Raw genomic sequence first — 26,543 nt, 5'->3', positions numbered from 1 at the left:
GCTAAGTGAAATAAGTCAGACAGAGAAAGACAAACACTGTATGATCTCACTCATATGTAGAAGATAAACACATCCATAAGGAGAACAGATTAGTGGTTACCAGAGAAGAGGGTGGGGAGAGGGCGAAAGGGATAAAAGGGCACGTAAATATGACGATGGATGGCAGATAGACTTTTGGTGGTGAACATGATTCAGTCTGTACAGAAATCAAAATATAATGATGTACACCTGAAACTTACAGTGATATAAACTAATGTGACCTCAATTAAAAAAAAGCATCAGCAGCAACCAGGGGGCTCTTTTCTTGAGAAAGGGAGGGACAGGCTTCATGCAGCATTTGGGCATAAAACAAAAACTGCTTTCCTCTAGACACAACAGGGGCCCGGGGCTCTGTTGACCCTTGAAGCTGAGCCCTGTGGCCTGGGGACAGGTAGGAGCCCTGTGCCCTGAAACAGATACCTGAAGGTGTGACAGAAGGAGGGGTGTTCATCCATCCGTGAAACTTTTTCTCTTTCTCCCAGCAGCCGCCACTCAGATCTCTATCTGCTTTCCGGGGCCCTGGGTGGACCAGCAAGCATGTGTCATTTCCCCAGATAGGGGCTATAATGGTGACATTGTGCTGAATGAAACAAGAGAGGTTTTCATGCAGCAACCAGCAACGGGCAGACACTCAAGCAAGGGGCTCTGGGGCTCCCTCTACACAAAGGAGCTCGGGAGAGGGGCCCTGAGCTCAGGAGAAGTGCTGTGGGCTGGGCCGCATGTCCACAGTAGCACGCACTGGGGCTGGAGGCGCAGACAGTTCTCACAGAACACCTCATTGCGATCTCATTTCCCTCTGCAAATGAATAAGCAAATAAACAATCTCAGAAGATAAATGGGACCCCCCAGGACACAGGCATTAATAGAAGCCTCATGAATCCTTGAGCATTTAGGCGCTGACCACTTCACAACACTTATTACCACTTATGTGGTGCCAGGCACTGCACTAGGCTCCAGGGATCAGGCAATGAGTAAGACACAGTGCCCACCCTCACGGGCCTTGCGACTGGGGGATAGGGAGAGGTGAGGAGAGAAATAAGTAGGAAATTCTACGTTGACGACCCAGTGGCAGAACAGAGTCACACAGTGACGGAGTCAGTTTAAGAACCCAGATCTGAACCCCCAAGGTGTGGTTTTTCTCACTCTTCCCACGGTCTCCTGAGATCGCTGCTTGTCTGCTCTGAGGAAAGGTGGGTTGGGGTTCCGTGAGGAAGGCACCCCACAACTATGGTAAGGAATTTGGACTCTACACTGAGGGCAAAGGGGAGCCAGCAAATATTTTTAAGGGGGATCTGATTGGGATCATAGAATGGTCACTTTGGTGACCCTTGTGGAAGCAGACCTGAAGGCAAGGTGACAGGCTAGAAGGTTAGAATATGTTTCTCTCACTGGGACAAAGAACATTTAGCCTCCAAACTTTTCTTTCCCAGAGCTTCCCAGTGCCACCTGATAAGCTAAGAATGAGCCTGGGGAGTTATCATTTGTTTTCACAAGACTGGGAGCATGAGGGAGTTGAAAGATTTCTTCCTGGTATTGTTCACTGGAACCAAATTTGATATCTTTTTACAGAGCCGAGGCTCTCCACACAGAATTCTCTAGACAAGCTGCAGGCAAACCTAGAAAACTTCAAACTGAGCAAGAAGGAAGGGGAAGATAGGAGGCAGATCCTAAAATTCCTCTCCCGAGAGTTATAGTCATACAGAGCAATGGAAAGGGGAGGCGAAAACCGGGCATCCACCACACCCATCCCGATGCTTCCCAGGACCCACCACCCGATGCCCCGCAGTCCAGCCAAACCAAACGCTCTGCAGACACATCCTGCAGTTGTCCATCTCTGTGTCTTTGCTCTCACGTTATCCCCTCATTGCAGTCTCTCCCAAATCTCCACGATCAGAAAGAAATTCTTGCTTTGTCTTGACGAACTCCGAAAGCACTTTCTCTCTCCTGGGGTTCTTTGCGCATAATAATTTGTAATTAAATTATTTTCTGCATATTTAGCTCTTCTACTAGATTGTAGATTTCTTGAGGACAGAGAACATTCCTACTTAGTTAGCATCAGTTCTCCCAATGGGAACTTGTGCAGAGGGCAATAAATATTCCTAAGTGAAGTGATAAAAAGCGGGGGTCGTTTTTAGGGTGAATGCAGACCTAATGAAAGGAAAAGTACAGAAAAAAAATATAGTTATTCCTTGTCCCAAACCCACAAATAGCCCTCTCCTCCGTCTGTTATCCTGACAGCAACCAAGCTGTAGTCAATTTAGTCAGCAGTGCCACCTAGTGGACATTATGGGTAATTATTTAAACCAGAACCACTACACCTTCACAGTTAATCCTCAGAACTGTGCACAGACCATGAGCTCCCATTTTTACATCTTTCCCCCACCACAGCTCAGTTAATTCCTCCCCATAAATTATTCCTTGGGTACATATAAATTCTCCTTAGCCCTTTTGACTTTTATGTTCCAATTCTCTGATAAACCTCCAAAATCCTTGAAAATTTCATAAAGTTCTTTTCAAAATCTCCCAAAGCCTCCATCCGTTTTTGCAATAATTGTGTTTTATACTTTTTAATTATTTCAAATGAAATATTATGTTTTTAAAAGTATTAGCGGGCTAGCCTGGGAACATAACTACAATTTAGAGCCTTGTTTCCAAGCGCTTCAAAGTTGAAACAGTGAACTTTTGGAACTTAATCCACTTGTAAATTGTGGGTTGCCTGCTTTAGAATTTAAACTGACCTTTTGAAATTGGAAGAGTGGGCAGGAACAAAGAGGAACTTGGAAAATAATAATGGCTCATATTTTTCTGGCTATTTATGGTTTATAAAGTGGGTTTGCATCATCATCTCATTTGCCCTCCCGACAGCCCTGTGAGGTCAGGGTGAGGTTTCCCATCGCACAGACCAGCAAGCAAGCCCCACAGGCTGAAAGTTACACACTTAGGAAGTCGTAGAGCAGAGCTCACACACAAGTTTTCAGACCCAAATCCCACATTTCCTCAGAGGGCTCACACACTACACACTAAACAGGTTACATATGCAATTCTGCAGACTGCGTTGATTTCAACTTGCCCACAAAAGCAGTGGAGAAAATATCCCCAGTCCAGGAAAGTAGAAGATGCTCTTTCCCAGGCACAAGGTGTTCCCGGTGCCAGATCTAAGGAAAGTAGCTGCTGGTCAAAACTGAAAACCATCACCTGGCCCATCTTAGGGAGGAGAGGTGTCTAGAAGGAGAATTGGGCCTGGACTTCACTTGATGAACGGTCTTAACTTTAGACATTTCATAGCGCCTATAAATGGGCTAGACCTATTTTCCCAGAGATATACTAATAGGATGAAAGAAGCAGACATTCTTCATACAGCTTTAAACTTAAATCCCATTCCTGGATCACACTGACCAGAGCAGTATCTTTTCTACATCCTATCATTATGTTGGGACAAGCACACACAGATTGCATTGGATTTTGTATGCTAAAATAGTGTCCATTTCCACAATTTTTATCACTCCACGTTGGCATTCTTCACGTTTTAGTACACAGAGCACCTCAAAAAGTGGGAAGTGTCCCAAGGCATTCCCCTTCTTTTAGCAATCCCTTCCTTTTCCCCTTTTCCTAGGGTTTTCTTTTTGAAGATCGTTATTATTATCATTTCCCTGCTGTTTCACACAGTTGTTGTCACTGTACTGGCATAGCACTTGGTCCACTGTCTGGCCCTAGAAGGTACTCGGGAAAGACGGGTCGAATGGAGAAGATGAACTCAAACTCAGGAAATGGGTGGCAGCTACAGGGAAAAAGGTTTTGATTCCACCCGGAAAAAAAGCACGTTCTAACAGTCTCGGCAATCTGAAGACGGAGTGGGCTGAGAGATGCGATAGTAAGCCCCCCATCACTAGCGGAGTGCAAGCAGAGCTGAACTCTGCCTTGGTCCGGGCTGGGGTGGGCCGCGCGGGACGAAAGCGTGTGAACCGCGAAGTGGGTCCTGCGGCCCCCAGCTACAGGGGCGCGGAGGGTGTGCGGAGGGCAGGGCGCGGCGCGGGCGTGGGCGGGACGCGGGACCCCGGCCGGCGGCCCAGGGGGCGAGGCGTGCTCCGGGCTATTCCGGGAGCGGCGTGGAGGGGCGGGCGCGCCGGGCGAGCATCCTGTCTGGAGGAGGGGACGCGCGGAGGGCGCTCCCGCGGGGCCGGCCTGGAGAGCGCAGCGCGCCCGCCGCCACCAGCCCGGCCGGAGCCACCGCGCCGTGCTCCGCGCGCCCCGGGGACCGGCCGGCGCCATGGACCGAGGCCGGGGTAAGAGGAGCCGCGGCGCCCGCACTTGTTGCCGCGCGGGGCGGGGAAGGGAGAACGGCGATCGAGAGGCCGGAGAGGATGAGGAGAGAGAGAGCGGGGCGGTGGGGGGGTGCGGGGGGGATTGGAAGACCCGGTGCTGTGTGTGCAGGTGCCTCCTGCTGCCCGGGCAGCCTGGATTAGTGCCGCACGTCCCCGAGCTGGGTTGCCTCCTGTGTGTAAAGCCAGGCTTTTCATTCACTCAGAGTCTTAACTTCATAAAAGAATTCCCCACGGGATTCCTGAGGACGGCGAGCTCCTCCCACCCCGTTCCCCTCAGGAAGGATACATGACAGCTGACAGGTTACACTTCCAAAACACCCTACTGTGCACCGGGTGAGAAGCCCCAGGAGACTGAAGTGTGCAGCTGCCTAGGGCATTGGGAGCAGGAGCAGGCGTGCGTGGGTACATGCGCGGGGCTCTGAGCCCAGGCTCTGTTTGTAACAAGCTGTGACCTTAGCCCAGTCCCTTCTCCTCTCTGGACTAGTGATAAAGTTGAACTAGATGGTCTCCGAGGCTCCTTCCTGCTTAGACTCTTTTTGGGGGGATGAGAATATTTGATAGAAGTTTCACAGAAGTCGGGGCTTGCTGAAATTGGAATTGACTTCAGCTGAGAGAGTGGCATTCTCCGGGGAGTGTGCTTAAGTAAAGGCCTGGACACTGCAGTGGGCATGCGTCTGTGAAAAAGTAGCTTCCTTAAACATGGGGGCAGTGTCCAAGGCTGGGACTCGGAACACCAGGGTCCTAACTTCCCACCTGTAGTGTCCAAAGAGATGGCAGGTGTGACTGTGCTTGGTAAAGTGGCGAGTGCTGTAACATGAGAAACATTGTTATTCTTGTTATTATTAGCAATAATATGAAATTCCTCCGCTTCCCTACAATAATCTTAACACCCTTCTTCCATCTGCCTGTTTGCTGTGCTGAGGCCTTCAAGGGGGCAAAAAGGAGTGACCAGGGTGTGAGCAGTTAGGAGGGCACTGGGGGCAGAGACGAGTACACGAGCAGCTGGCAGGGGAAAGCCAGTAAATTATAGGGAAAGCCAGGCTTAACAGTGCAGAGGGCTGTAGGGGACCCCAGGCTTCCTGTTCAAGATGCTGGGGACAACCTCCCCACCCACTCCATCTGCAACACAAAATACTGCCTACACCCTCTTCTTTAGGGGCTGGAAGGCAGAAAATGGAGGGGGCTTCCATGTGGCTCTTTGGGGACTGAGGCTGCAGTTTATAACTCACCCGTTAACCGAATCCTGGACAAGTTTGCAAAGAGCATACAAACTCGTCAGAGAGGAAAGGCACTCTAATGTCCCTCAGCCCTCTGTCTGCACCTCCTACATCACGGATGTAAAGCAAAGAGCACCTCCCCACCCCATCACCCCTGCAAGTTGTCAAATACTGCCCTGTATGGTCCCAGTACAAAAATCCAGGGGCCGGCCCTGTGGCCAAGTGGTTGAAGTTCCTTACACTCTGCTTCAGTGGCCTAGGTTTGCAGGTTCAGATCCCGGGCGTGGACCTACTCCACTCTTCAGCCATGCTGTGGTGGCATCCCTCATACAGAATAGCGGAACTCTGGCATGGATGTTAGCTCAGGGCTAATCTTCCTCAAGCAGAAAAAAGAGGAAAATTGGCAATGGATGTTAGCTCAGGAGGAATCTTCCTCACCAAAACAAAAAAAAATTCCATACCTAGCGTACCCAGAATTGTGGAAAACAGACTATGTCCTCCTTACACAGACCAAGAGTGACAATAATTCTCTTCCCTGAAAATTCGTCATAACCAACACCTCGCTTAAGAAAGCTGCCTCCAGAGCATTCTTCCTAGGAAGTCGGACTTCCCAGGAATCTGGTAGTGACCAGAATGTTCTAGCCTACTTTCCTTCTCTGTCACAGCTCTTGTCACAATGTACCATTACTCTAAGCATTAGTTGCTGACTGTGTTTTTAGCATCTACTTCTCCTTCCAGAATGTAAGCTTCCGGAAGGCTGAGAGTGGACCTGCGTTGTCACTCTGCTGACACAGTGCCTGGCGCACAGTAGGAACTGGCTAACAGCGGTTCACTTAGTTAATTAGTGATATGAGACACACCCTATAGGACGCCCTAAGCTGATTAATAGTAATGTTGGTTAAAAAAGAAAACTACTAAACCGTCACATCAGAACACTTCTTTGTGCGTTGCAAAGGCCATATCAGAACACGGGTCGAGAGGATGAGGCACGCAGGACCAGATTATCTGTCTAGATTCTTGGTTGTCTACCCTGATAAATTCCTGCAAACACGACCATTATATGAATTAGAGCAGACATGACACTATATGGATTAGAATGCAAAATCCCTGTGGGTTTTTAAGATAAAGTGAAAGACTTCAAAAATCATTCCAGCAGACCTTTCTTGTTGTGCCCCTGTCCCCAGGTGGGTGTGTGCCATCTCCCCTGTTGTGGGGAAGGTTTAAGCAGCACAGGTCTCATTTCAACCCCATACCTACCATGTGAGGAGTGGGATTGCCATGCCCGGGATACTCGGTGGGGGGGAGGGGGGGGAAGCACACTTCACTGTTAATAACAACTGAAACCGTCAGGTTCTTACTGTGCGCCGGACGCCATGCTCTGCTTCTTACACGGCAATGGGATGGGGTGCTGAGCAGGTACTGTCATTAATCCCCACCTCACTGGAAAGCAGGCTCAGTAGGTGTCTTAGACAGCTCGGGCCGCCAGAACAAAATACCACAGACTAGATGGCTTACATAGTAAAAATTTATTTTCTCACAGTTTGGAAGGCTAGACGTCCAAGATCAAGGTGCCATCAGGGTTGGTTTCTGGCAAGATCTTTCTTCCAAGCTTGTGGACTGCCACCTTCTCGCTGTGTGCACACACGGAGAGAGAGAGATCTTTGGTGTCTCTTCCTCTTCTTATAAGACTCCAGTCCTGTGGGGTTAGGGCCCCACCGTTATGGCCTCATTTAACCTTAATCACCTCCCTAAAGGCCCTCTCTCCAAATACAGTCACATTGGGGGTTAGGGCTTCAACATATGAAGTTGGGCGGATACAATTCAGTCCATAACAGCAGGGTTAGGTCCCTGACATTAACTGCACCATTGCTCACCATGTGAGAAACAGAGCTGGGTTGGAACCAAAGTCCTCATCCTAAGCTTGCTGCTGACTGCCTCCGTGGTGGCAGGTGACCTGCCCATGCCCTTGAGCAGGGCTTGGATGCCAGATCCCCCTGTTCCAGGTCCCGGCACCTCCATCGCGCCTCAGCTGGGCTGTTCAGATCTTCAGTAGCAATTACAGCATCCAAGTCAGCTGAATGGAGAGTGGAAACAAACCTGGGAAGTAGAATGTCTCTTCTAACAGGATGTGTGTTTTCCCATGAGTAAAGCAGGATTCATATGATGCAGTAACAGACATAGAAACCACTTATATTATAATGAAATTCCTTCCAGCAGGATTTCCCGATTCTTGAGCATCATACAAAGAGAATCAGCCATTGGTGACGGTAACACCTTCACTATAGCCTAATGACTATAGACACCATCTTCTACAGGAAAAGTTAGTTAACTCTATCCTCATGTGAGGTTGAAATGTGGAAACTGATAATACCTATTTCTTGGGGCTGTTGTAAATATAAAATGCATGGAAAATACTTCAAACAGTACCTAGCACGTGGGGCCCACTCAATAAACACTGGCCATTATAATAATTACAACCTTGTTTTTTTTAAATCAGATTCAACATAATAAAATTGCTTTATAGAACTCTGCTTGGTCCCTCCTCAAGCTGGTCTGACTCTGATGACACTTTTTGAGTCCCTACTCTGTTTTGAGTACACAGCTAGACAGCTTTTGTGCAACTCAAAGATGGGGACCAGGTTGTAACCTTCTCTGTATCCTGGAGCTCCTTCTTGGTGCTTGTCTCTTGGAAATCCATCTCTGACCTTCAATAATTGGACCACTGGCTGACTGACATTTCTGAGTGACTGATAAAATACTAATACATATGCCAACATGTCCATTTTCTCTTGTTTATTCTGTTTATTCGTGCCTATTCACTGTGTTTGTGTCTTCACAACTTTGCTTTTCTGAACTTTCCAGTCTTCTCAAGCCATCTTCTCTTTAAAATCTTTGGTCTAAATTTTCTCTGATTTTTCAATAGGCCTTCTTAATGTATAAGGATATGAAGTGACTCATTTCCCCGAGGTTCCTTTCCTTTCCACTTCACAACTAGTTCTTTTTCAACTAGGTGAATTCAAGCCAAGATGGGAGTTTGTTTTGCTGCATTCTATATTCTTTGGAAGATCAAATTGCGCAACTCAAGAAATAATATGAAACTCTGCTTTTCATTAAGTGAGATTTTTATTATTCAAGAGATGATAGGAGAACCATTCTAACTGCGCCTTGCCTCTGTTGCAGCAGCTTTGAGATCTATGTTAGGAAAGCCACTTCTTCCCTATCTGTAGCTTCCATTGGCCAAGCGGCCTGTAGCTACTCCTGTGATGACCTCCCCTCCAGTGACCCATCACCCAACTTCTGTTCCCAAGGCCGTGAGTTCCTATACCTCTTCCCTGACCCCAAGTTCATTCTCTACTCCTTCTATAGGTTACTCTTTCTCTGAGAGGAGTACTCATCCATAGTCGTCCTCTCCATCCAGACACGTTCCATGAGGTCACCTTTGTCAGCCTGGAGACTCAGTAGAACTGAGCGCTTCAGAGAATGGACCAGCCTGGGTTTGAGTTTTGACTGCAACTTTCTAGCTGTGTGATCTTTTATGAATTGGGTCAATTCCTTAATTTCTCTGAACGTCAGTTTCGTTTCATCTGGGGTGTCATGGGAAAAGGTAATACATATAGGCTAGCACTTAGGAAACATTCAGGAGGCGACAGATGTTATATTTACCAAATATAACTATGTGGGTTTTAGCTGCGCTCTACACTGGTGAGTGCAGTCACCTGGGGCCGTGAGATTTGACCCTTACTCTCTTTCCTCTGGAGGCTTCTCTGGTCACTGGGCACTGCTTCCACTTCCTCGTCCCACTCAGCCTCCGTGGCATTTGGCTTCTCCATTTTAGTCTGGGTTTTTTCTGCCTCTCCCTCAAATATCAGTTTCAAACCCCCCTTCTCACGTGGGTGAGCGCCCTGCCAAGTGTGTTCCTCCCTCTGCACCCTTTGCCAAGAGCCTATCATTATTCCATTCTGATCTCGGGTTTGGGAAAACAATCCTGTGTTTGGATACCATCAGCTTGTCATATCTTTCTTACCCTTCTGAAAAAAGCTTGCAACTGAACAAAAGAGTAAAGACCACCTCTACCTACACACACACACACACACCCCTGCCATCCCTCGGCATCTTCCTCCTTCTTTCCTGGCCAAGCTTCTCAAATAAATGGTGAGCACTTGCAGCCTCCTCGTCCTTCCCACACTGCTCTCTCCAGTCTCACTTCCAGTCGCACCTTCTGCTGAAGGCCCACCCGCAGGGGCCACACCTGGCTGCCATTTTGTCTAATCTGTCACCTCTTCAAGGCCCACCTCCTGGCCTTCTCTGTAGCTCTGTTGACCCTCTAGTCCTTTCTAAATGTATTCTCCTACTTTGCTGAGATGGGAGAAGTGTGGATTTTGGAATCAAGAAAGTCTAGGTTAAATAAAATAACCACTGCTCCATCCCTCCAGGAAGCCTTCTCGGCCTCTCCTCCAGCCCCCAATCCCACTGTTGTAGGTGCTCGTGGCCTCTGGGCTTCTCCTGCCCTAAGGCAAGTGACGCGACTGAGTCTTGACCCCTCAGTCTGTAAAGCAGGGAGAATGACACCCAGAATTGGGAGACCGAATGAGGTAATATTTGCCCAGCACCCACTGCCCAGACCAAATGGGGTACTATTTGGTGGGTGCTTACTAATTGCTATTCCCCATCTCCTCCTGAGGCTCACTTGCTTTTTCTTCTTCGCTGGCTCTTGCCCCTCTCTCCCACCACTTCAGCCCTCTCTCCGCACGCGCTCCTGTGGAGAACCAGGCGCCCCCTAGGAGGGTGACTCTCAGCTTCTATTCAGCCGTGACTTGGGCTCCACTCCTGCATTACCTCCTGCCGGTGGTAAATTTCCATTCGGAAGTCAACTTAACCTCCGAGTGACCCAATTTTGAACTCATTTTATTCACCACCAAATCAGGTGACCCTTCCTGTTTCTCGTTTTCTGTTAACAACACAACCACGTGAGGAGCTATTGAAGGAAATGGGGCTGTTTGTGAACAAGACTGAATTTGAAGGGGGGACATAGGATCAGTTCTCAAACTAGCTGTCCTGTAGAAGAGGAAATAGAAAGACTCTCCAGAAGGCTGTACAAGAGGTTAAACAGGGGCCAGCCCGGTGGCATAGTGGTTAAGTTCGTGCACTCAGCTTCGGCACCCCCAGGGTTCTCAGGTTCAGATCCCGGGTGGGCATGGACCTAGCACCATTCATCAAGCCATGCTATGGCGGCATCCCACATAAAACAGAGGAAGATTGGCACAGATGTGAGCTCAGTGACAATCTTCCTCAAGCAAAAAGAAGAAAACTAGCAACAAATGTTAGCTCAGAGCCAAACTTCCTCACCAAAAAAAAAAAAAAGGAGGTTAAACACAGGCCGATTTGGGTTTGATCTAGAAGAAAGCATACAAATGAAAAGAACTATTCAATAATAGGAGTTGCCCAGGGACATAATGAAGCAGAGGCTGGATGGCCGTAAGTCAGAGAAGCCACCAGAATGGCTCCTATGGGGACCACAGTAATATATAGATTAAGAACAACTGTCACTTAATATTCAAGAGGTTTCCATAGGCTTGACCCTCCTGCAAACTATAGAGAAGTGGACTTCTAGGAGCGTATACTTCAACCTGAAGCAGTCATCTTTTATTTAAATGTACACTATATCATTGCTTTTAATGGGTCTTATGCATTATCTCTGCTTAAGGAGGGAATTTGGGAATAAGACGGCCTGATGCAATTAAAGACTGTTATTTAAAACTATAGACCTGATCATGCTTACATCCTTCAGTGGTTTCTCCTTGTTCTTAAGATATAAACTGTAGTCCAGTGGTGGCCTCCAGGCCCTGCCCTGTCTGTCACCAGCTTACTTTGGGCCCCTGTCCATCTCTTGCTGTGAGCTCTCCTCCCACGGGCCTTTGTCCCTTCACCTGGTTAACTCCTGCTCATCCTTAGCAGTCTGCTCAAGCATTACTTCCTCAAGACGCTCTTTCGCAGTCTCCCAGGCTCCATCTCCTTTTTATAGGTGCCCCCAGCACCCTGTACTTCTTTCTCATTGGTTGCCAGTTTCGTAATTATAATGAATCGTGGAACTGAATGAGCTGTCAAGGTGAGCTCTGTGACGGCAGGGCCCTCCTTTCCTTGCTTCACAGCTCTTTTTCCCCAGCACCTAGTAGAATGCTTGGTACACAGCAGATGCTCAAAAGATGTCTGTTGAGATGATCCATAAATGAAAGAAAAAATACAAAATTCACAGAGTAGAAGTTGGATATGGCTCCTTTCAGCTCTAGGATTCTCCATCTCAATGATTCTCATTTTAGGGCCAGAAACGTAGACTTCATCGTTATTCATCGTTTCCTTTGCCTTCATTCTTTATGCAATAAGACCCCAAATCCTGTTGACTGTTATTGAAAAATGCATCTTGGATGGCTTCTTCTCCCATATCCCGTCGCCTCCTATAAGAGCTTCCTGTTTCCACTCTCTGTCTTAAGGAACCCTCTCCATTTGTCTGAAGCAGTGGTTCTCGAGTCCGGCTGGGCTCAGAATCATCTCCTCTGGAGCCTACCGAAAGTAAAGCCCCAGAGATCTCATCCATGGGTCTGGCATGAAGCTTAGGAATGGTACTTTTTGCAAATCTCCCAGGTGAGTCTGATGTGCTCACTGTTCTAATGCACTGCTTTTATCATGACCTTTGACCCTGCTCAAATACCTTCCGGATTCCCTATTGCTTCCCCTAGTACTGCCTTTCACACTTTTCAACCAAATGGGACTTGAGGGTTTGGGTCTGTTACCCAAAGTAGCTCTCTGAAAGCTTGAAATGTCTCATTTTATCTTTAAAAACCCAAGCAAGTTTTCCTATTATAGTCCATAATATATCTGAACACGCACCCCCCCCCCACCCCCAAGCATATCTTTATGCAGTGGACCTCCAGAAGTGCACTGTGCTTATCTTGGGGTTTCTCCTTCCCTACCCCACCCTGCCCTCCACCGTGGACCCCCAGGGGGTGTGAACTCTAGCCTGAGAACGTGAGCGTCCAGTAAATGTCCCAGCACACAGCCCCCGAGTGGAAAATGATCTGGACGTAGAAGCAGAATTCCCACGTTCTCGCGCTGGCTCAGCAGCTCGCTTCTGCGATACGAGAACATACATTTTTATAAAGCTTTCAGCTTTTAGAAGCATTTTCACTTTTCCCAATTGTGTCCATTTCAACTCAGTGTCAGGGGTGTGGGGCATTATGGAGTGCTTTGTTCAGAGCCTGGTAATCCTACATGCTCTCACTCAGCAGCCGTTCATGGGTTGGGGGTGGAGGGGGCAGGGTTCGCTGTGGGTGGGAAGGAACCTGTGTGATATTGGGGATATTCAGACAGAGAACTGACTGCTAACATGGGAGCCTTTCTCTGGGGGCCCTTCCAGCCCGGAGTTCCTCTTCTGTGGCTTCTCGCAGGTCTGGTAAAAGCCCTAAGACATTCTCCCTATTGGACAGATGCAAAAACTGAGGTTTAGAAAGATGACTCTGGGGCTGTCCTGGTGGGGCAGCGGTTAAGTGCGCACGTTCCGCTTCTCGGCGGCCCGGGGTTCACCGGTTCGGATCCCAGGTGTGGACATGGCATCGCTTGGCAAAAGCCATACTGTGGCAGGCGTCCCACGTATAAAGTAGAGGAAGATGGGCATGGATGTTAGCTCAGGGCCAGTCTTCCTCAGCAAAAAGAGGAAGACTGGCAGTAGTTAGCTCAGGGCTGATCTTCCTCAAAAAAAAAAAAAGAAAGAAAGAAAGATGACTCTGCTCTTCCCCTTTCCTGAAAGAGACCACTCAGCATCGCGTCCTGTGAAAACTGCCCTGCCATATGCTCCCTTCTACCGCCCTCCGACTTTGCCACCTCCCTCTGCAGACTTGGCTTTTAGAAGATTTTATTGTACCAACATAAATACCCTTTCTACGTCTATATGAATCCTATGGTCTGAGACTGTCTTTTCATCTCATTTCCAACATCTAACACACAGCAGATGTTTAATAATAATAGCCAACCGAGCACTCACCATGAGCAGGCAGTTTACATGTGTACATGGAGCCATTTAATCCTCTCGACGGTCATGGAGTTGAGGAAGTTTGGCCTTTTTGTACATGAAATACGCCGTTAACACTGGGGGAGAAATTCCACCCAAAAATATTGCCTACGGCTATGAGTTAAGAGTGTCTGTACAATGTGTAGCTGTTATTTTCTAAAATCACAGATAGGGCATGGATATGAATTATGAGTATATAAATACTATTTTGCATTAAAAGTTTTGTAGTTTATGGCAAAATCTGGTTCTGTGGTAGGCTAATAAGTACAGCCCCCGTGAGGGAATGTTTGTGACTCACGTCAGAGTGTGAATGCGCAGACAGTGTGACGTTTTTGATAGATTTGTGAGATTTCTCTCCCTTGAGCACTGCGGGCTCACCCCCCAGGGGAATTCAGTAGGAATGTTTATCACAACTTTGCCTTCTGTTGCGTTTGAAAGTTATTGCCTGTAATTTATTTTCAGTACATAATTAAAATTTTGTTGTGCGTATATATATTTTTAAATATCCCCATTTTTACAGGTGAAGAAACTGAGGCTTAGAAAGGTCAATTTATTTACCCAGCCCCGCCCACCTCCGAACCTGGGTTTTTCACCACTGCTCTCCACTGCTTCTCCAGGGATGTAGGAGGGTTGTCCCCAGGCCAGTTCTGTGAAGGACTTGCTAGATAAGCCACAAGGACTTATTAGGTAAAGATCTCAAGGTGGGGGGCAGGGAAGGTGCCAAGAAGCAGTCGAGGGCAAGGGGATCTGAACAATTCCAGGGGACACCCTCCAGCAGTGAATGGTATGGCCGGGCAGCTGGCGTGAGATTTTATTTCTTGCCCTTCACCCTCCTGCTATGGTCCTCAGCGTGGTGGTGTTTAGAATTCAAGAAGCTCTCATCCTCCTGGAATTAACAAAGAGGCTGCCTCAAGAGGGTCCAGGCAGGGTTTGTCCTCCATCTCAGATTCCATTCGGGGAATCCCAGCCACATCCCCAGTGGGGGTGGCGGGGCCGTCACCGGCCAGGCGTCCTTCTTCTCCGTGGCACAGCTGTCAGGCTGCGGCGGGGTCAGAATGTGGCACCACATTTCAGTCATTCCAGCTCTGGGGAATTTACCGACAGCACGTCCCGCAGGAGGCAAGCTCAGGGGCTTTTTATAGCCCTCTAAGAACCTGGGGGAAAACTGATCTCCTGAGAGGGAGAAGTGGGGCACGTGCCTTTTCCAGGCACCGTTCCCTCAACCGTGTCGTCCCAGATGCCCGAAGTTCAAATTCGGGTAAGAGTCGTGGCTAAGCGAGCAGGGTGGAGTGGTGGACGCACCCTCCCTGCCCGGGAGATGGGAGCCCAACCAAACCCAAATTCAAGGGGTTCCTTGAATCCCCTCCTTGGGCTTCAGTTTCTTCACCTGTCGGATCCAAATGTTAGAGAGCAGGGATCAGCACACCTCGGCCGTGGACCAAGTCCAGCCTACCATCTCTTTTTGTAAATAAAGTTTTATTGGAACACAGCCACACCCATTCACTCTGTACTGGCTATGACTGCTTTCTCACTGCAAGGGCAGTTGAGTAGTTGCAACAGAGGCTATATATGGCCTGCAAAGCCTAGAGTATGTACTCTCTGATCCTTCGCAGAATGGTTTGCCAACCCCTGGATTAGACGGTCGAGAGTTTGGGGAGTGTCTGCCTGGGGCACTGTGGTGAGAAGGATTCTGAGGGTGTGTCCAGGCTGAGGAATGAAGCACTGTCCTTAGATCACACAGAGTATGTATTCAAGAGTAGTGTTGGAAGGATCCCAGAATGCCATTTACCAGAGTTTTCCAAACTCCTTTTGGCCTCAGAATCCTTTTGCAAACAAAATCTGAAGCCGTAGAGCTGCTCTTGGTGAAGTAGGACTGAGAATATTGAGTGTAGGCTGCTCCATCTCTCTTACTCCCACGGCAGCCCCTCAGGAAGCTACACAGATCCGATAGCTCCATCAGAAGAGCATTTGAAAACCACCTATCTGATCCTATGCCCCTCATTTTATAACTGGGGAAACTGAGGCGCAAGGGGCAGTGTCTCGCCTAAGGTCACATGATGAACTCCCAGTTGGCTTTCCATGGAACCACTCATGGGTCCTGAGGTATCAGCAGAGCATAGACATAGTTCTGCTGGGGACAAAACCTGTCCATTGGCTTGGGGGCCTCAGGGCTGCCGTTAGTGCATGGGTGGTTGTGAGGTGCCCTCGCTGACCCAGCAGCCCCCAGGGGTTCCGGGCTGGGACATTGCTCATACCTCTCCTGCTTCACCATGGTTTAGTCAAGGCTGCAGAGCCTTTTTTCTGAGACCACTAGAACTGAAAGAATAAAATAAAAATTGAATTGGACTGTATCTTTTTTAATATTTCATTGATACTAAGACACATTCTCTAAAAATCAGAACATATCTTAAACTGATATATTAATTTGTTCATTTTCCTCTTTTTTTCAAAAAGCTGTTACTTAATAGATAAAACAGCATTCAATCTGTGGCATCTTAGAATGGAGGAATTATTGTGATTTATACTAAAGCTTCTTTTGAAGATGGAACCAGATGTATTCATTTATAGAATAAATATTTATTCTTCCTGCCCATTCTTGTTGAAGGGTTTACTGAGAGCAGATCCAGCTGATATGAAACCAAGGGGGATTTTTTTAGCTCCACTTGAACCAAGAAGAAAACTGATCTAGGAGTGTGCTGGGCAGCCAGAGCAACCGATCACGTTTCCTGGCCTGCAGCCAGCAACCAGGGGCAGCTCTGAGGGGTCCCAGGGGGCCATTCAGGGTCCCTGTGCCCTGAATCTCGTAGGGAGGCAGAGAAACTAAGACTTTGTCACCAAGACTTCTGACATGAGGTCATATTTTGTCAGTGTCCATCAAAGAGAATATGGAAAGAACCAGAGGGCTCAAGAGACACTTTGTAGCGAGGGGCCTCAGGAACAAGGAGGGGAGCGTATTCCAGATGGAGAAAATGGTGACGTGGATAGAAGAAAGACACAGAAGCATGCTGGGGGGCGGGGGCGCGATTCGGGTGGGCGTGCCTACCTACTGCCCAGAGAAGCAGGTAGAGGTTAGATGGAGCCTGGAGTCCTTATCCTGCAGGTCCCTAACTGGGTCTGTCCCCGTCCCGGAGAGGCTGTGTTGCTCTCCATTTGTAACTAATAATAGAAGCAGCACAATGTGGGAACTGAGTGCACTGGCTGCCGTGTCAGGTTGCCCGGTTTGAATCCCGGCTCTACTCCTTCCACTTAATCCCAAGTCTCAGTTTCTTCAACTAAAAATGGAGATAACAATCTCCTGCCTGCCCAGGAGGGATCATTGGATTCAGGCAAGGCAAGCATGCAGCACGTAGGAAGCATTCAATTAAAAAAAAAAAAAAAGATAATGCTTAAAATACAGGTTGGCAGATGATCACCTTTCTTAATGAATTTGCAACAGGAATCCAAGTTCTCTCTGGAACACTTTCCCTCTTGCTTCTCGCCTGCCCATCCCGGGAAGTGATGGGGTTACAGAAGAGCTGGGGATAAGCCACAGGGAGTGCATGGAGCAGGTGAGGGGTTTTGGACACGTGTGTCACAAAGGAAACCAGTGTCCAGGCCCCAGGGAGCTACTGACGAGGCGTGAGCAGGAGCAGGTGGTGCCAAGGGTTGCTATTTGGGGAAAGTATGAAAGCGCACAGTGAGCTCGCCTCAGGGTGGAAGGGGCGAGACTGGAAAGAGGCGAGCGGTTGGGAGCTGCAGCAAATATTTCAGGTGAGCAGCAGACCGGATGAGGTTAACTCACCTTCGTGTTTAGGTTAAGCGCAGGGAAATGTAAAACTTCAACTCGGTCGGTTTTCGAATAGAGTTAATTATACAGAATTGTTGGTCTAATGGGGGAGCGGAGGAGACACTTCTGGGGCTCTTCAAGACTCCATTTGTTCCTAGGACCTTCAGCCGTCATCTTCTTGATGCCCACCGCCAGCCGTGGAGGCAGGAATCACCCCAGGGGTCTCCCAAAGCGTGCCCCAGGATAGCTGGGCTTCCTGTGGGCTGGATTCCTGGGCGCCTGGCCCAGAACCAAACCCAGGGTTCGCCCTGGGAGGCGAGGGGAAGGAAGGAAGGGAAAAGGAGGGACGTCCCACCTGGGCAGGAGTCAGAGCGGCCATTCTGAGCCTGACCTTTAGCCTCCCATCCAGAACATCTAGTGTAACCCCTGCGTGAAGCCCGAATCCCCTGTGATTACTGACAACAGCGACAACATCCATAGTAAAAACCAGCTTTCACGGAGGGGTTCACATGTGCTGGGCACAGGGCTTAACACTGCTCACATGTCACCTTCCTTTCTGCTCCCACAGCCCTCCGAGGCGAGTGCTTGCTTTATCTCTATTTCACAGATGGGAAAACTGAGGTGACATCACCAGCCCGGGGTCACTGGGCACTGGGAGTGCACATCCCAGGTTTGGTTCCGGGCGTTTCTTGCCCCAGCCGCCTAGTGTCTCAACTACCCACTGTCCTGACTCGCCCCTGCCTTCCTGCCCTGGGGCTCTCCCACCTGGGCTCAGCACCTCTCGGAAATTTTCCTTTTTTGGAAACAACTTCTATACGGTGAACCTAATATTGTGGTCTTGGAGCTGCCACCCACGGGTCCAGGTCTGCCCTCCAGAGCCCCCAGCACCGCAGGGAACAAGTCTGCTCCACCCCCTCCCTCTTCCCCCACCCCATGAGCCCTTCTGCTCCTGGAAACAGTTGTCATAGCAGAATTTACGGCCCCCTCCCCAGTCTGTGGTCCTTCCTCTGAATTCTGGGTTGTCAGTTGATCCCTCCCCAGGGCCCCTCCTGTGTACGCATTCCTGTGCCAGGCACGGGGCCGCAGTGGCAGATTAGATCAGGTATCATCTCTGCCCTCGTGGGTTCACAGTTTAATGGAGAAGGACATTGAACAAGTCGTCTGCTCTGGAGGGTACAACAGGGTGACCTCACCTCCCCAGGAAGGCAGGCCAGGCCTCCTGGAGGAAGTGACGTCTAAACAAACTCTCAAAGGATGAGTGGGCACTATCTGGGGAGTGGGGGAGATTTTAAAATAGCAGTAATAGTCAACTTGCTCTCAGCATGTTATAGAATACCTGCCTGGATCCTCAGGACAACCCTGTAACGTTGTACGTATTATTAGAATCCTCAGTTTGCAGATGAGGACACACAGAGAAGTTAAGTAACTTGTCCAGGGTCACACAGCTAGCAGTGGGTAGCAGTTGGAGAAAAAGCCGTGCAGAGGGAACACTTAAACAAAGAGCACTGGGGTGGGTTTCAGATACTGGCAATGGGTGAGAAATAGTAAAAATAATCATTTTTTTTAAACTCCATCTAATAGAAGAAAGATAAATATATACTGTGTTCCTGTTGGTGCACCCTGAAGCATCTACTGATGGTTCTCTGGTTCCTTTATCACACAAGGTTTCTTTGGGCTGACTGTCAACCTCATCCTTTGCCTTTCTGAATGAGGATGCGGTCCAGTCTCATCTCCTGAATCCCACAGGGGTTCTGTTGCTTGAGTTGGGGAGGGGGACAGAGGGCACGTACATTATTCATCACAATTTATCAGTTTACGGAACTTCAGTTCAGCGTGCTCTCCTTTCTCACAGGCAGTGTTGGACCTGAGTCTCACAACAGGCTCGAGAGGTGGGTAGGGCAGTTATCATGACCCCTCATTAACGTTGAGGAAACTGAGACTCAGAGACATGAAGCGACTTGCCCAAGGCCACACAGCCATGCAGTAAGGATTAGGGTTAGCCTAATTTTTGTCTGCTTGAGGTCCTATTTAAAAAAGGAAAGAAAAGTGTTAGGCACAGTACCTAGTGTGTAAGAAGTGTTCAATAAATGTTCGCTGTCATTCTTGGATGTCTTTATTATTATCTGCATTAGCCATATCCCCCTAGCCAGACACCTTGGTGTCTGCCCCAGGCTGTTGGTGAGATGGGTCCAAACTCAAACTGCTCAGGTGCAGAAAGCCCAGTGCCATCTAGGCCTCAGACCGGGTGCCCATCCTCTGACTGGACGTCAGTGGGGAAGGGTCATGAGGCGCCCACTACTGGCTCCAGTAAGCTTTAGGGGTCGGGAACCTCTGTTAGAAGGAGAAGGCCAGGTATGATGCAGCGATCAAAAGCTTAGGCCCTAGAGTTAGGTCTCGGTTTGAATCTTGGTTCTGCCAGCTGTGTGCCTTTAGACAAATGACTGTGACTCTCTGAGCCTCGCTTGGTTTGTGTGTAAAACAGAAGGTAAAAACGGTACCTACCTCACGGGGTCATTGTGAGGATTAAATGAAGTAATCCGTGCAAAATGCCTAGCACAACATCTGGAACATCACTTAAGGGCTCAAACCTGCTCCCTGCTTTTATCATCGGGTCTCCCAGACCACTCCCGGGACTGCTGCTGTTTCCCAGGCCTTTGGGGAAGAGATGGTGCAGACTGCTGGAAACGGAAACAGCTGCCATCTTGCGTGTGGGGGTGAGCGTGTGTGTCCGTGTGTATGTCGCAGTTTTCCACTTCCTCCTGGACCCATTTCCTTTGTGAGCTAAATGGGGAGGAATCTGCAGACAAAGGAACAATTCTGGGAGAGCCCAGTCCCACAGCCAAAAGTGACTTCCTCACCCCCTCCTGTCTGGAAATGTCTTGGTGCGGGAGCGACGGCTTCCCTGGGCTGAGAAACAAAGAGCCCGAACGAGGGCTTTGCTGGCAGATGACAGGACCTGAGCAGAGCTGCTGCTGGAAAGGCCATTGAGATTCAGGGCTTCCCTGAGCCTGTCACCCTGGCCTGACTCCTGGGAAGTGAGTCCCCCAGAAACGACCCCACGACCTTCCCCACTGACCTTCAACCCCCCTTACCTCTTGCCTCCCTGTCTTCCTGAAATAACAGGAGATCAGAGAATCGTGCTACCTTCCCATCCCTAATAGTAATCCCCACAGTTTACAAACCCTTTCCTAGCCCTTTCCCATTTCCCCTTCACACCTGCATGGGGATTGTAAACTCCTCCTTCCAGAAGAGGAAGATGACACTCAGAGGGGTTAAGGACTTACCCCAGTTTCCACACTAGTAAGTGGGAGGAGTTAGAATCCAAACCAGAGCCTCTAATACCAAATCCCAAACCTTGCACTCTTCACCACCTCCCTCCCTCAGGATTCTGTGTTTCTGTCCCATGGAGTCAGACTTGTACTGTTCTCTTCAGCATAGAGGATATTCAGCTTCCTGCGAGAGCCATAATTAACACATGCACAAGCCTTCTAAGGTGACCTTGCCAGCCCTTGCTCTCCCTCACAGGGGCTATATTTAACTTCTGGAGCGCAGTCAACACCAAGACATTGGCTTTGCAGCTGGGGTTTCTTTGCTGTTCCTTTTCCATTCTTTTCCAGCCAGTGTGCACCCTGGTCTTCCCTGTACTCTCTGGGACAACAGGAAATGCTTGTTTTAGTGCTCAACAATGCAAGTCCCACCAGTGCCATCCCCTCTGACGCTCTGCCCACTGTTTGCCCTTCACTTGGGCTCAGAGAGAAGGGCTGGTAAATTCAGAGGAAGGAAGTGAGATGTCCACATGCGCCCAGGTGGGGAGATCTCCAGCAACCAGAAGAGCACGTGGGCAGGGTTAGGACACATTTCTACACCCATGAAATGGAGGGGCAAGTCTGCCGGCCTCCCCTGTGTAGCTGGTGGCCTCTCTGCGGAGTTAACCCGGAGCGGGACATAGACAGAAGCAGCGTCCTGAAGGAGCACTGGGGGAGGCATCGCTGAGTAGCCCCCCAGAAGTCTCCCCACTCTGCAATCCTCAGTTCCCACAGCTGTAACATGGGGCTAACCCACCTTATCATAAGAATTAGGTCGTGTAAATAATGCATGTAAATCTCTTGCAACAGGGTATGACTTCTATAAAAGTAATAGAAGAATGATATAAACAGCTAACATTTATTGAGTGCTTACTACATACCAGACACAGTTCTAGGCACATTCTCACGTGTTAGGGCCATCCCCACTGAAGAGCTGCATCTGCTCATAGGTTACCGATGATGTCCTTGAAGCACTGGGTGGGTGTGTAAGTGTCCCAAAGGTGAACAGCTAGGAAACGGGGAAACAGGACTTGAACTCAAGTGGTTTGAGTTGCTCAGTGTATGTTAGTTGTCATTATTTCCCAATTTATATGTTAGGATTAAAATCCCAACTACGACGTGTGCTTCCGTTGGCAGCGATATTCACGCAAGGGATATATGTTCAACCAAATAGCATTTGGGGAGCCCAGCCCAGGGAGAAATTGGGCTTCTGCGTCCTTTTGTTCCCAAGGGCTTCTTGTGACCTGTTTTTTCTTTTTTTCAAGCATGTTTTTACTATGCTGAGCCACTTTGAGGACAGACATGGTTTTAAAATTACATTCACGGGACCGGCCTGGTGGTGCAGTGGTTAAGTGCGCACGTTCCGCTTCTCGGCGGCCTGGGGTTCGCCAGTTCAGATCCCGGGTGCAGACATGGCACCACTTGGCAAAAAGCCATGCTGTGGTAGGCGTCCCACGTATATGGTGGAGGAAGATGGGCACAGATGTTAGCTCAGGGCCAGTCTTCCTCAGCAAAAAGGGGAGGATTGGCAGTAGTTAGCTCAGGGCTAATCTTCCTCAAAAAAAAAAAACCACATTCACTGGCTGCTGGACTTCATCAACTCTTAAGAAAAGTTTATTCAAGAATTCATTCGTTCCATAAATGCTTACACACTGATTTACTCTGTAAAGTAAGCAAAAGCTGGTGCTATTCCTGCCCTCATGGAGTTCAGGCTCAAGGGGGGCAACTGACGTTAATCAATGAAATACATAAGTACACTTGTCCCCCCTTGTCTGCGGGGGTTACGTTCCCAAGACCCCCAGTGGATGCCTGAAACCACAGATCATCTCAAGCCCTATAGATGTTATGTTTTCTCCTAACTAACAGGCTAATGGGTGGGTAGCTGTATATACAGCGTGGATACACTGGACAAAGGGATGATTCACGTCCCCGGTGGGACGGAGCAGGATGGCACGAGATTTCATCACCCTACTTGGAACACGTGCAATTTAAAACTTAGGAATTATTTATTTATGGAATTTTCAATTTAATGTTTTAGGACTGAGATTGGCCACGGGTAACTGGAACCGTGGATAAGGGGGGGACGACTTGTAAATATAACATTTCACCATGAGAAGTACCACAAGGAGAGTGGTGTGATTTCACTTAGGTGGGGAGTGTGGAGGACCAGAGAGAAAATTGATCTTAGTCTTAGCTGGGTATTCACCAGGAACAATAAGCACTTGGTGGTCTAATCTTAGATATATTTTTAAATAGCCTTCTAATTTTATTTGGCAAACTTTCTTGCATCCCAGAGAACAATTATCACCCATCTTGGGTTTCTGTGCCCGTCTGTCCCACTCAGCGAAAGATTAAAGACTTGTAAACAATGATTAGACCGTTTCTTCCTGTGTTTTTTTCCTCATTGGAATTCTCTGTACCTCCCTAAGGCTCAGCTAAACCAAACAAGATCAATGAAATGTATTCATCGTTCTAAATAAACTTTAGACATGAAAGACAGCCCTGTCTTGATGCCCTGGTCTACCCTCGGAAAGCAGAGATGACTTAGACCAGGAGTGAAGATGGGAAGGGGCAGGTTGGTGAGTGACATCTTTCCTGACTGGGGAGGTGAGGACAGGATGTCAGGGTTGCATTACTGCCCCTCCAACTGGAAGATGTTGTCCCTTCACCTAGCGTAGAAAGGGTCCTTGGGATGTGAGCCCGAGGGGAAGGGGCTCCACGGCCTCCTACAGCCTTAAGCACTCCAAGCTCAAGCTCGGTGTCAAGCCTGGAGCCATGAACAGTCTGCGTGGTGGGGCTTGCAGAGTCCCATGACATCCTCTTGCCCCCAGATACCCCCCTCCCTTGTGCCTGCCACACACCTGAGGCTGCCGGGAGGTCACAGGAGTGAACAGGGCACCTGTTGAGTGCTCTGAGCGCCATACCAGTTACTTCCTTTCATCTTCACAATGACCATGTGAAGCGGCTACTGTTACTACTCACTCTGTTTGCAGATAAAGAACTGAAAGTTTAGCAAAGTTAAGAAATTTCCCCCGGGGCCCACTGCTGGGAAGGCGGCAGAGCTGGGAGGGGGCCCAGATGTGCACGGCCTGTGCTCTGGCCTGTGCTCTTAGCCGCTCTTCTGTGATTCCTCTAAGCGTCAGCTCTGTGTGAATCTAACACTAGATACTTCTATTTTCAGTTGGTTGTGTGACCGTAACTAAGCCAAATAACCTCTTTGACCTTCGCTTTCCACATCTTTAAAATGAAAAATTTAGACTAGGTCATCAAAATATCACGTTCGTTGAATAAATGCTCGTTGGACATCCACTATGACTGAGACCTAGTCCCCATCCTCACAGCCCTTGTTACAACATCTCTAGCAAATCTGTCGCTCGATACCATCCATCAATACGGTGGAGTCTGCATGGTTCTGGGGAGTATTAGGAAGTAGCAACAACAACAGCCTAGGAGGCTGGGCTCCTATTATTCTCATTTCACAGATGAGAAAACCATGGCTCAGAATTCTCTAACATGCCCATCTTTGTACAGCTCAGAATTTGCAGCACAAGAATTCCAATTCACACAGGTCTGACCCCAAAGCCCTCAGCGTTGCTCTTCTAAGCAAGACTCCACGCTCCAGCTAGTAACAATCTTCTGTAAGGGCTCCTGTTCCCACCTGACTCTCAGTTGTTTCAGAAAGCCAGGTCTAATGATAATTTTTTAAGGAATGAGGGAAGTCTTCCCAGGTTCCTTATATTCACAGACATGCCGTGTAGTGTGTGTTTTCTGGTGGAGTATTTTTCAAAGCTTGAACCTTAGAATCACCGGGAGTACTTAAAAATGCAGATTCTTGGGGCGGGTCTCGTGGCGTAGTGGTCAGGTTGGCGCTCTCTGCTTTGGCGGCCCGGGGTTCATGGGTTCAGATCCAGAGCGCGGACCTAGCACCGCTCATCAAGGCACGCTGTGGCAGCGTCCCGCATACTATAGAGGAAGAGTGGCACAGGTGTTAGCTCAGGGCCAATCTTCCTCACACACACACATAAAAAATGCAGATTCCTGGGTCCCAGTACAGGACCTACTGAGTCAGACTCTGGATAGGAGGTCTGGGAATCTGCATTTCTGACAACCCCCTGGGAGAGTCTGACTGCCAAAATTTGAGGCTGCTGTCCTGGGGGTATGTATGAGCCTTGGCAGATCCGTTTGTCGTGTGCATCATACGCATGTGATTTCTCTCCAAATTAAATTCTCTGATGGTTTAAACCCCTGTGGTTTAAATTCTAAGGCGTCAAAGATGAAGCTGCCATCAAAGGCACTTCTGTATTCAGTGCACCTGAAAGCTGGCTTAGGGGGAGTTCTGTACTGCCCTTGAAGAGCCGAGCGCTGGCTGAAAGCTCCCCCACATCCATGAGGTATGAGACTCCGTCTGGGATGATGTATCGCTAAGTCAGGTGTACGCTTTGAGTCACTTGTTTTTCTTCCATGAGATCTTCATAGTTAGGGCTCTGAAGTTCAATGGGTCCAGGGGAGAGAGGCCCACTGAGCAGGAATTTCAGCCCCACAATAAGGATTTCCCACCCACCCAGTGAGGGGACACCCAGGCCAGGAGCCCCAGTGAAGACATAGCCCAGAGCCCTCGGCAGAAGAGCTGTGAGGGGCTGCGCACCTCCTCGCTGCCCTGGCCTGGCCTCTGCTGCTCAGGAACAGGGGTGCAAGCTGTGAAGTCACATAGACTTGAGCTCAAGGCCTGGCCTTGCTGCTTGCTGACTGGGTGGCCTCACTTCTCAGAGCCTCCATTTCCTCCCTTGTAGGGCTCGGATAGCAACACCGGCTACCTCTTGTGAGGTTTATGAGGATGAAATGAGATGAAGCGTGCTAACCGCCCAGTATCCAGTAACTGCTCAGCTCTAGGGAGCCCGTTCATGACCTGCAAGCTGAGCTTCCCCCTTGGCTCACACTTCTCTGCCAAACCCATTTTAAAAACTATGTGACTGTCCCTCTGCCACCTGCTACCTGCCACTTCCTTCCAGGCTGCAGAAGCCAACCGCCACCCGGACTGGGCAGCTTGGCTGTCCCCATCTGCTGCTCCCAGATTTACTCGGTTCCCTCCTTTGCTGTGTTTGGACTTTTGTGATCACGGTTAGATGAAAAGTCATGGTCTCTGTTAGGAATCCCATCCAGGACCAAGGATAAAGACAAAAGGTGTTACAAAGCTTGGGTACTATAGCTCCTGTCTTTAAATGCAGAGAACTCACTCCAAACCTACTTGTTAGAAACAATTGTAACAAACCTTAAATTAGAAGCCCGAGAGCTTTTATAAGCAGGAATGCTGCCACACATAGGCACTAGGCACTTGCTGATAGCAGCAAGAAGAAATCTTTGGAAGCTTACAGTAAAAAAAAGAAAGAGAGACAGAAAGGGAGGGAGGGGGAGGGGAGAGGGAGGTTGAGGAGGAAGGGGCAGACCAAGGGACTTAGGAAATCGGAAAAGGTTTAGCAATCTGAGGTCATTCATTGAAGGATAGCAATTCTCAGAAAGGTGTGGTTGGGATGGAGAATGCCTTGGGGAGTCCCCATGATGCTCTCAGGGGGTCCGCAAGGTTAAAACTACTTTTATATAGTCCCAAGACCTTAAAGGCCTTTTTTGCTCTCGTCCTGTCACCTGTGTACAGTGGAGTTTTCCAGAGGTTACATGACATGCGTTGACATGGTAGCGCTGAAGACTAATGGGATGCGCACCTGTGTATTCTTGTGTTTTAAAATCTTCTTCGTCTTAATTGTTAATACAGTCAATGTTGATAGATATAACCCACATAAAACAAAAGCTCTTTGGGGTTCTCAATAATTTTTAAAA

At 48.8% G+C, this 26,543-nt stretch overlaps 1 protein-coding gene across 5 annotated transcripts in view; it reads left to right on the top strand.

Moving 5' to 3' along the window:
- Positions 1–4,156: 4,156 nt before the first annotated feature.
- Positions 4,157–26,543, top strand: part of AFAP1L1 (actin filament associated protein 1 like 1) — a 60,045-nt gene continuing 37,658 nt past the window's right edge. Inside the window, exon 1 of one of the 5 annotated variants that reach the window (XM_044777852.2) lies at positions 4,157–4,322. In XM_044777852.2, coding sequence (XP_044633787.1) covers positions 4,307–4,322 — 16 coding nt within the window. In that variant the 5' untranslated portion in view covers positions 4,157–4,306. Of the gene's footprint in view, positions 4,323–17,300; positions 17,391–26,543 lie in introns of those variants that run through there. The other 4 variants (XM_044777855.2, XM_070517214.1, XM_070517215.1 and 1 more) reach the window with 4 other exon arrangements.

Source organism: Equus asinus, chromosome 9 (assembly GCF_041296235.1).
Source record: "Equus asinus isolate D_3611 breed Donkey chromosome 9, EquAss-T2T_v2, whole genome shotgun sequence".
In the NCBI taxonomy this organism is placed as follows: domain Eukaryota; kingdom Metazoa; phylum Chordata; class Mammalia; order Perissodactyla; family Equidae; genus Equus; species Equus asinus.
The sequence above is the reverse complement of the archived record's forward strand: the minus strand, read 5'-3'. Positions and strand labels throughout refer to the sequence as shown.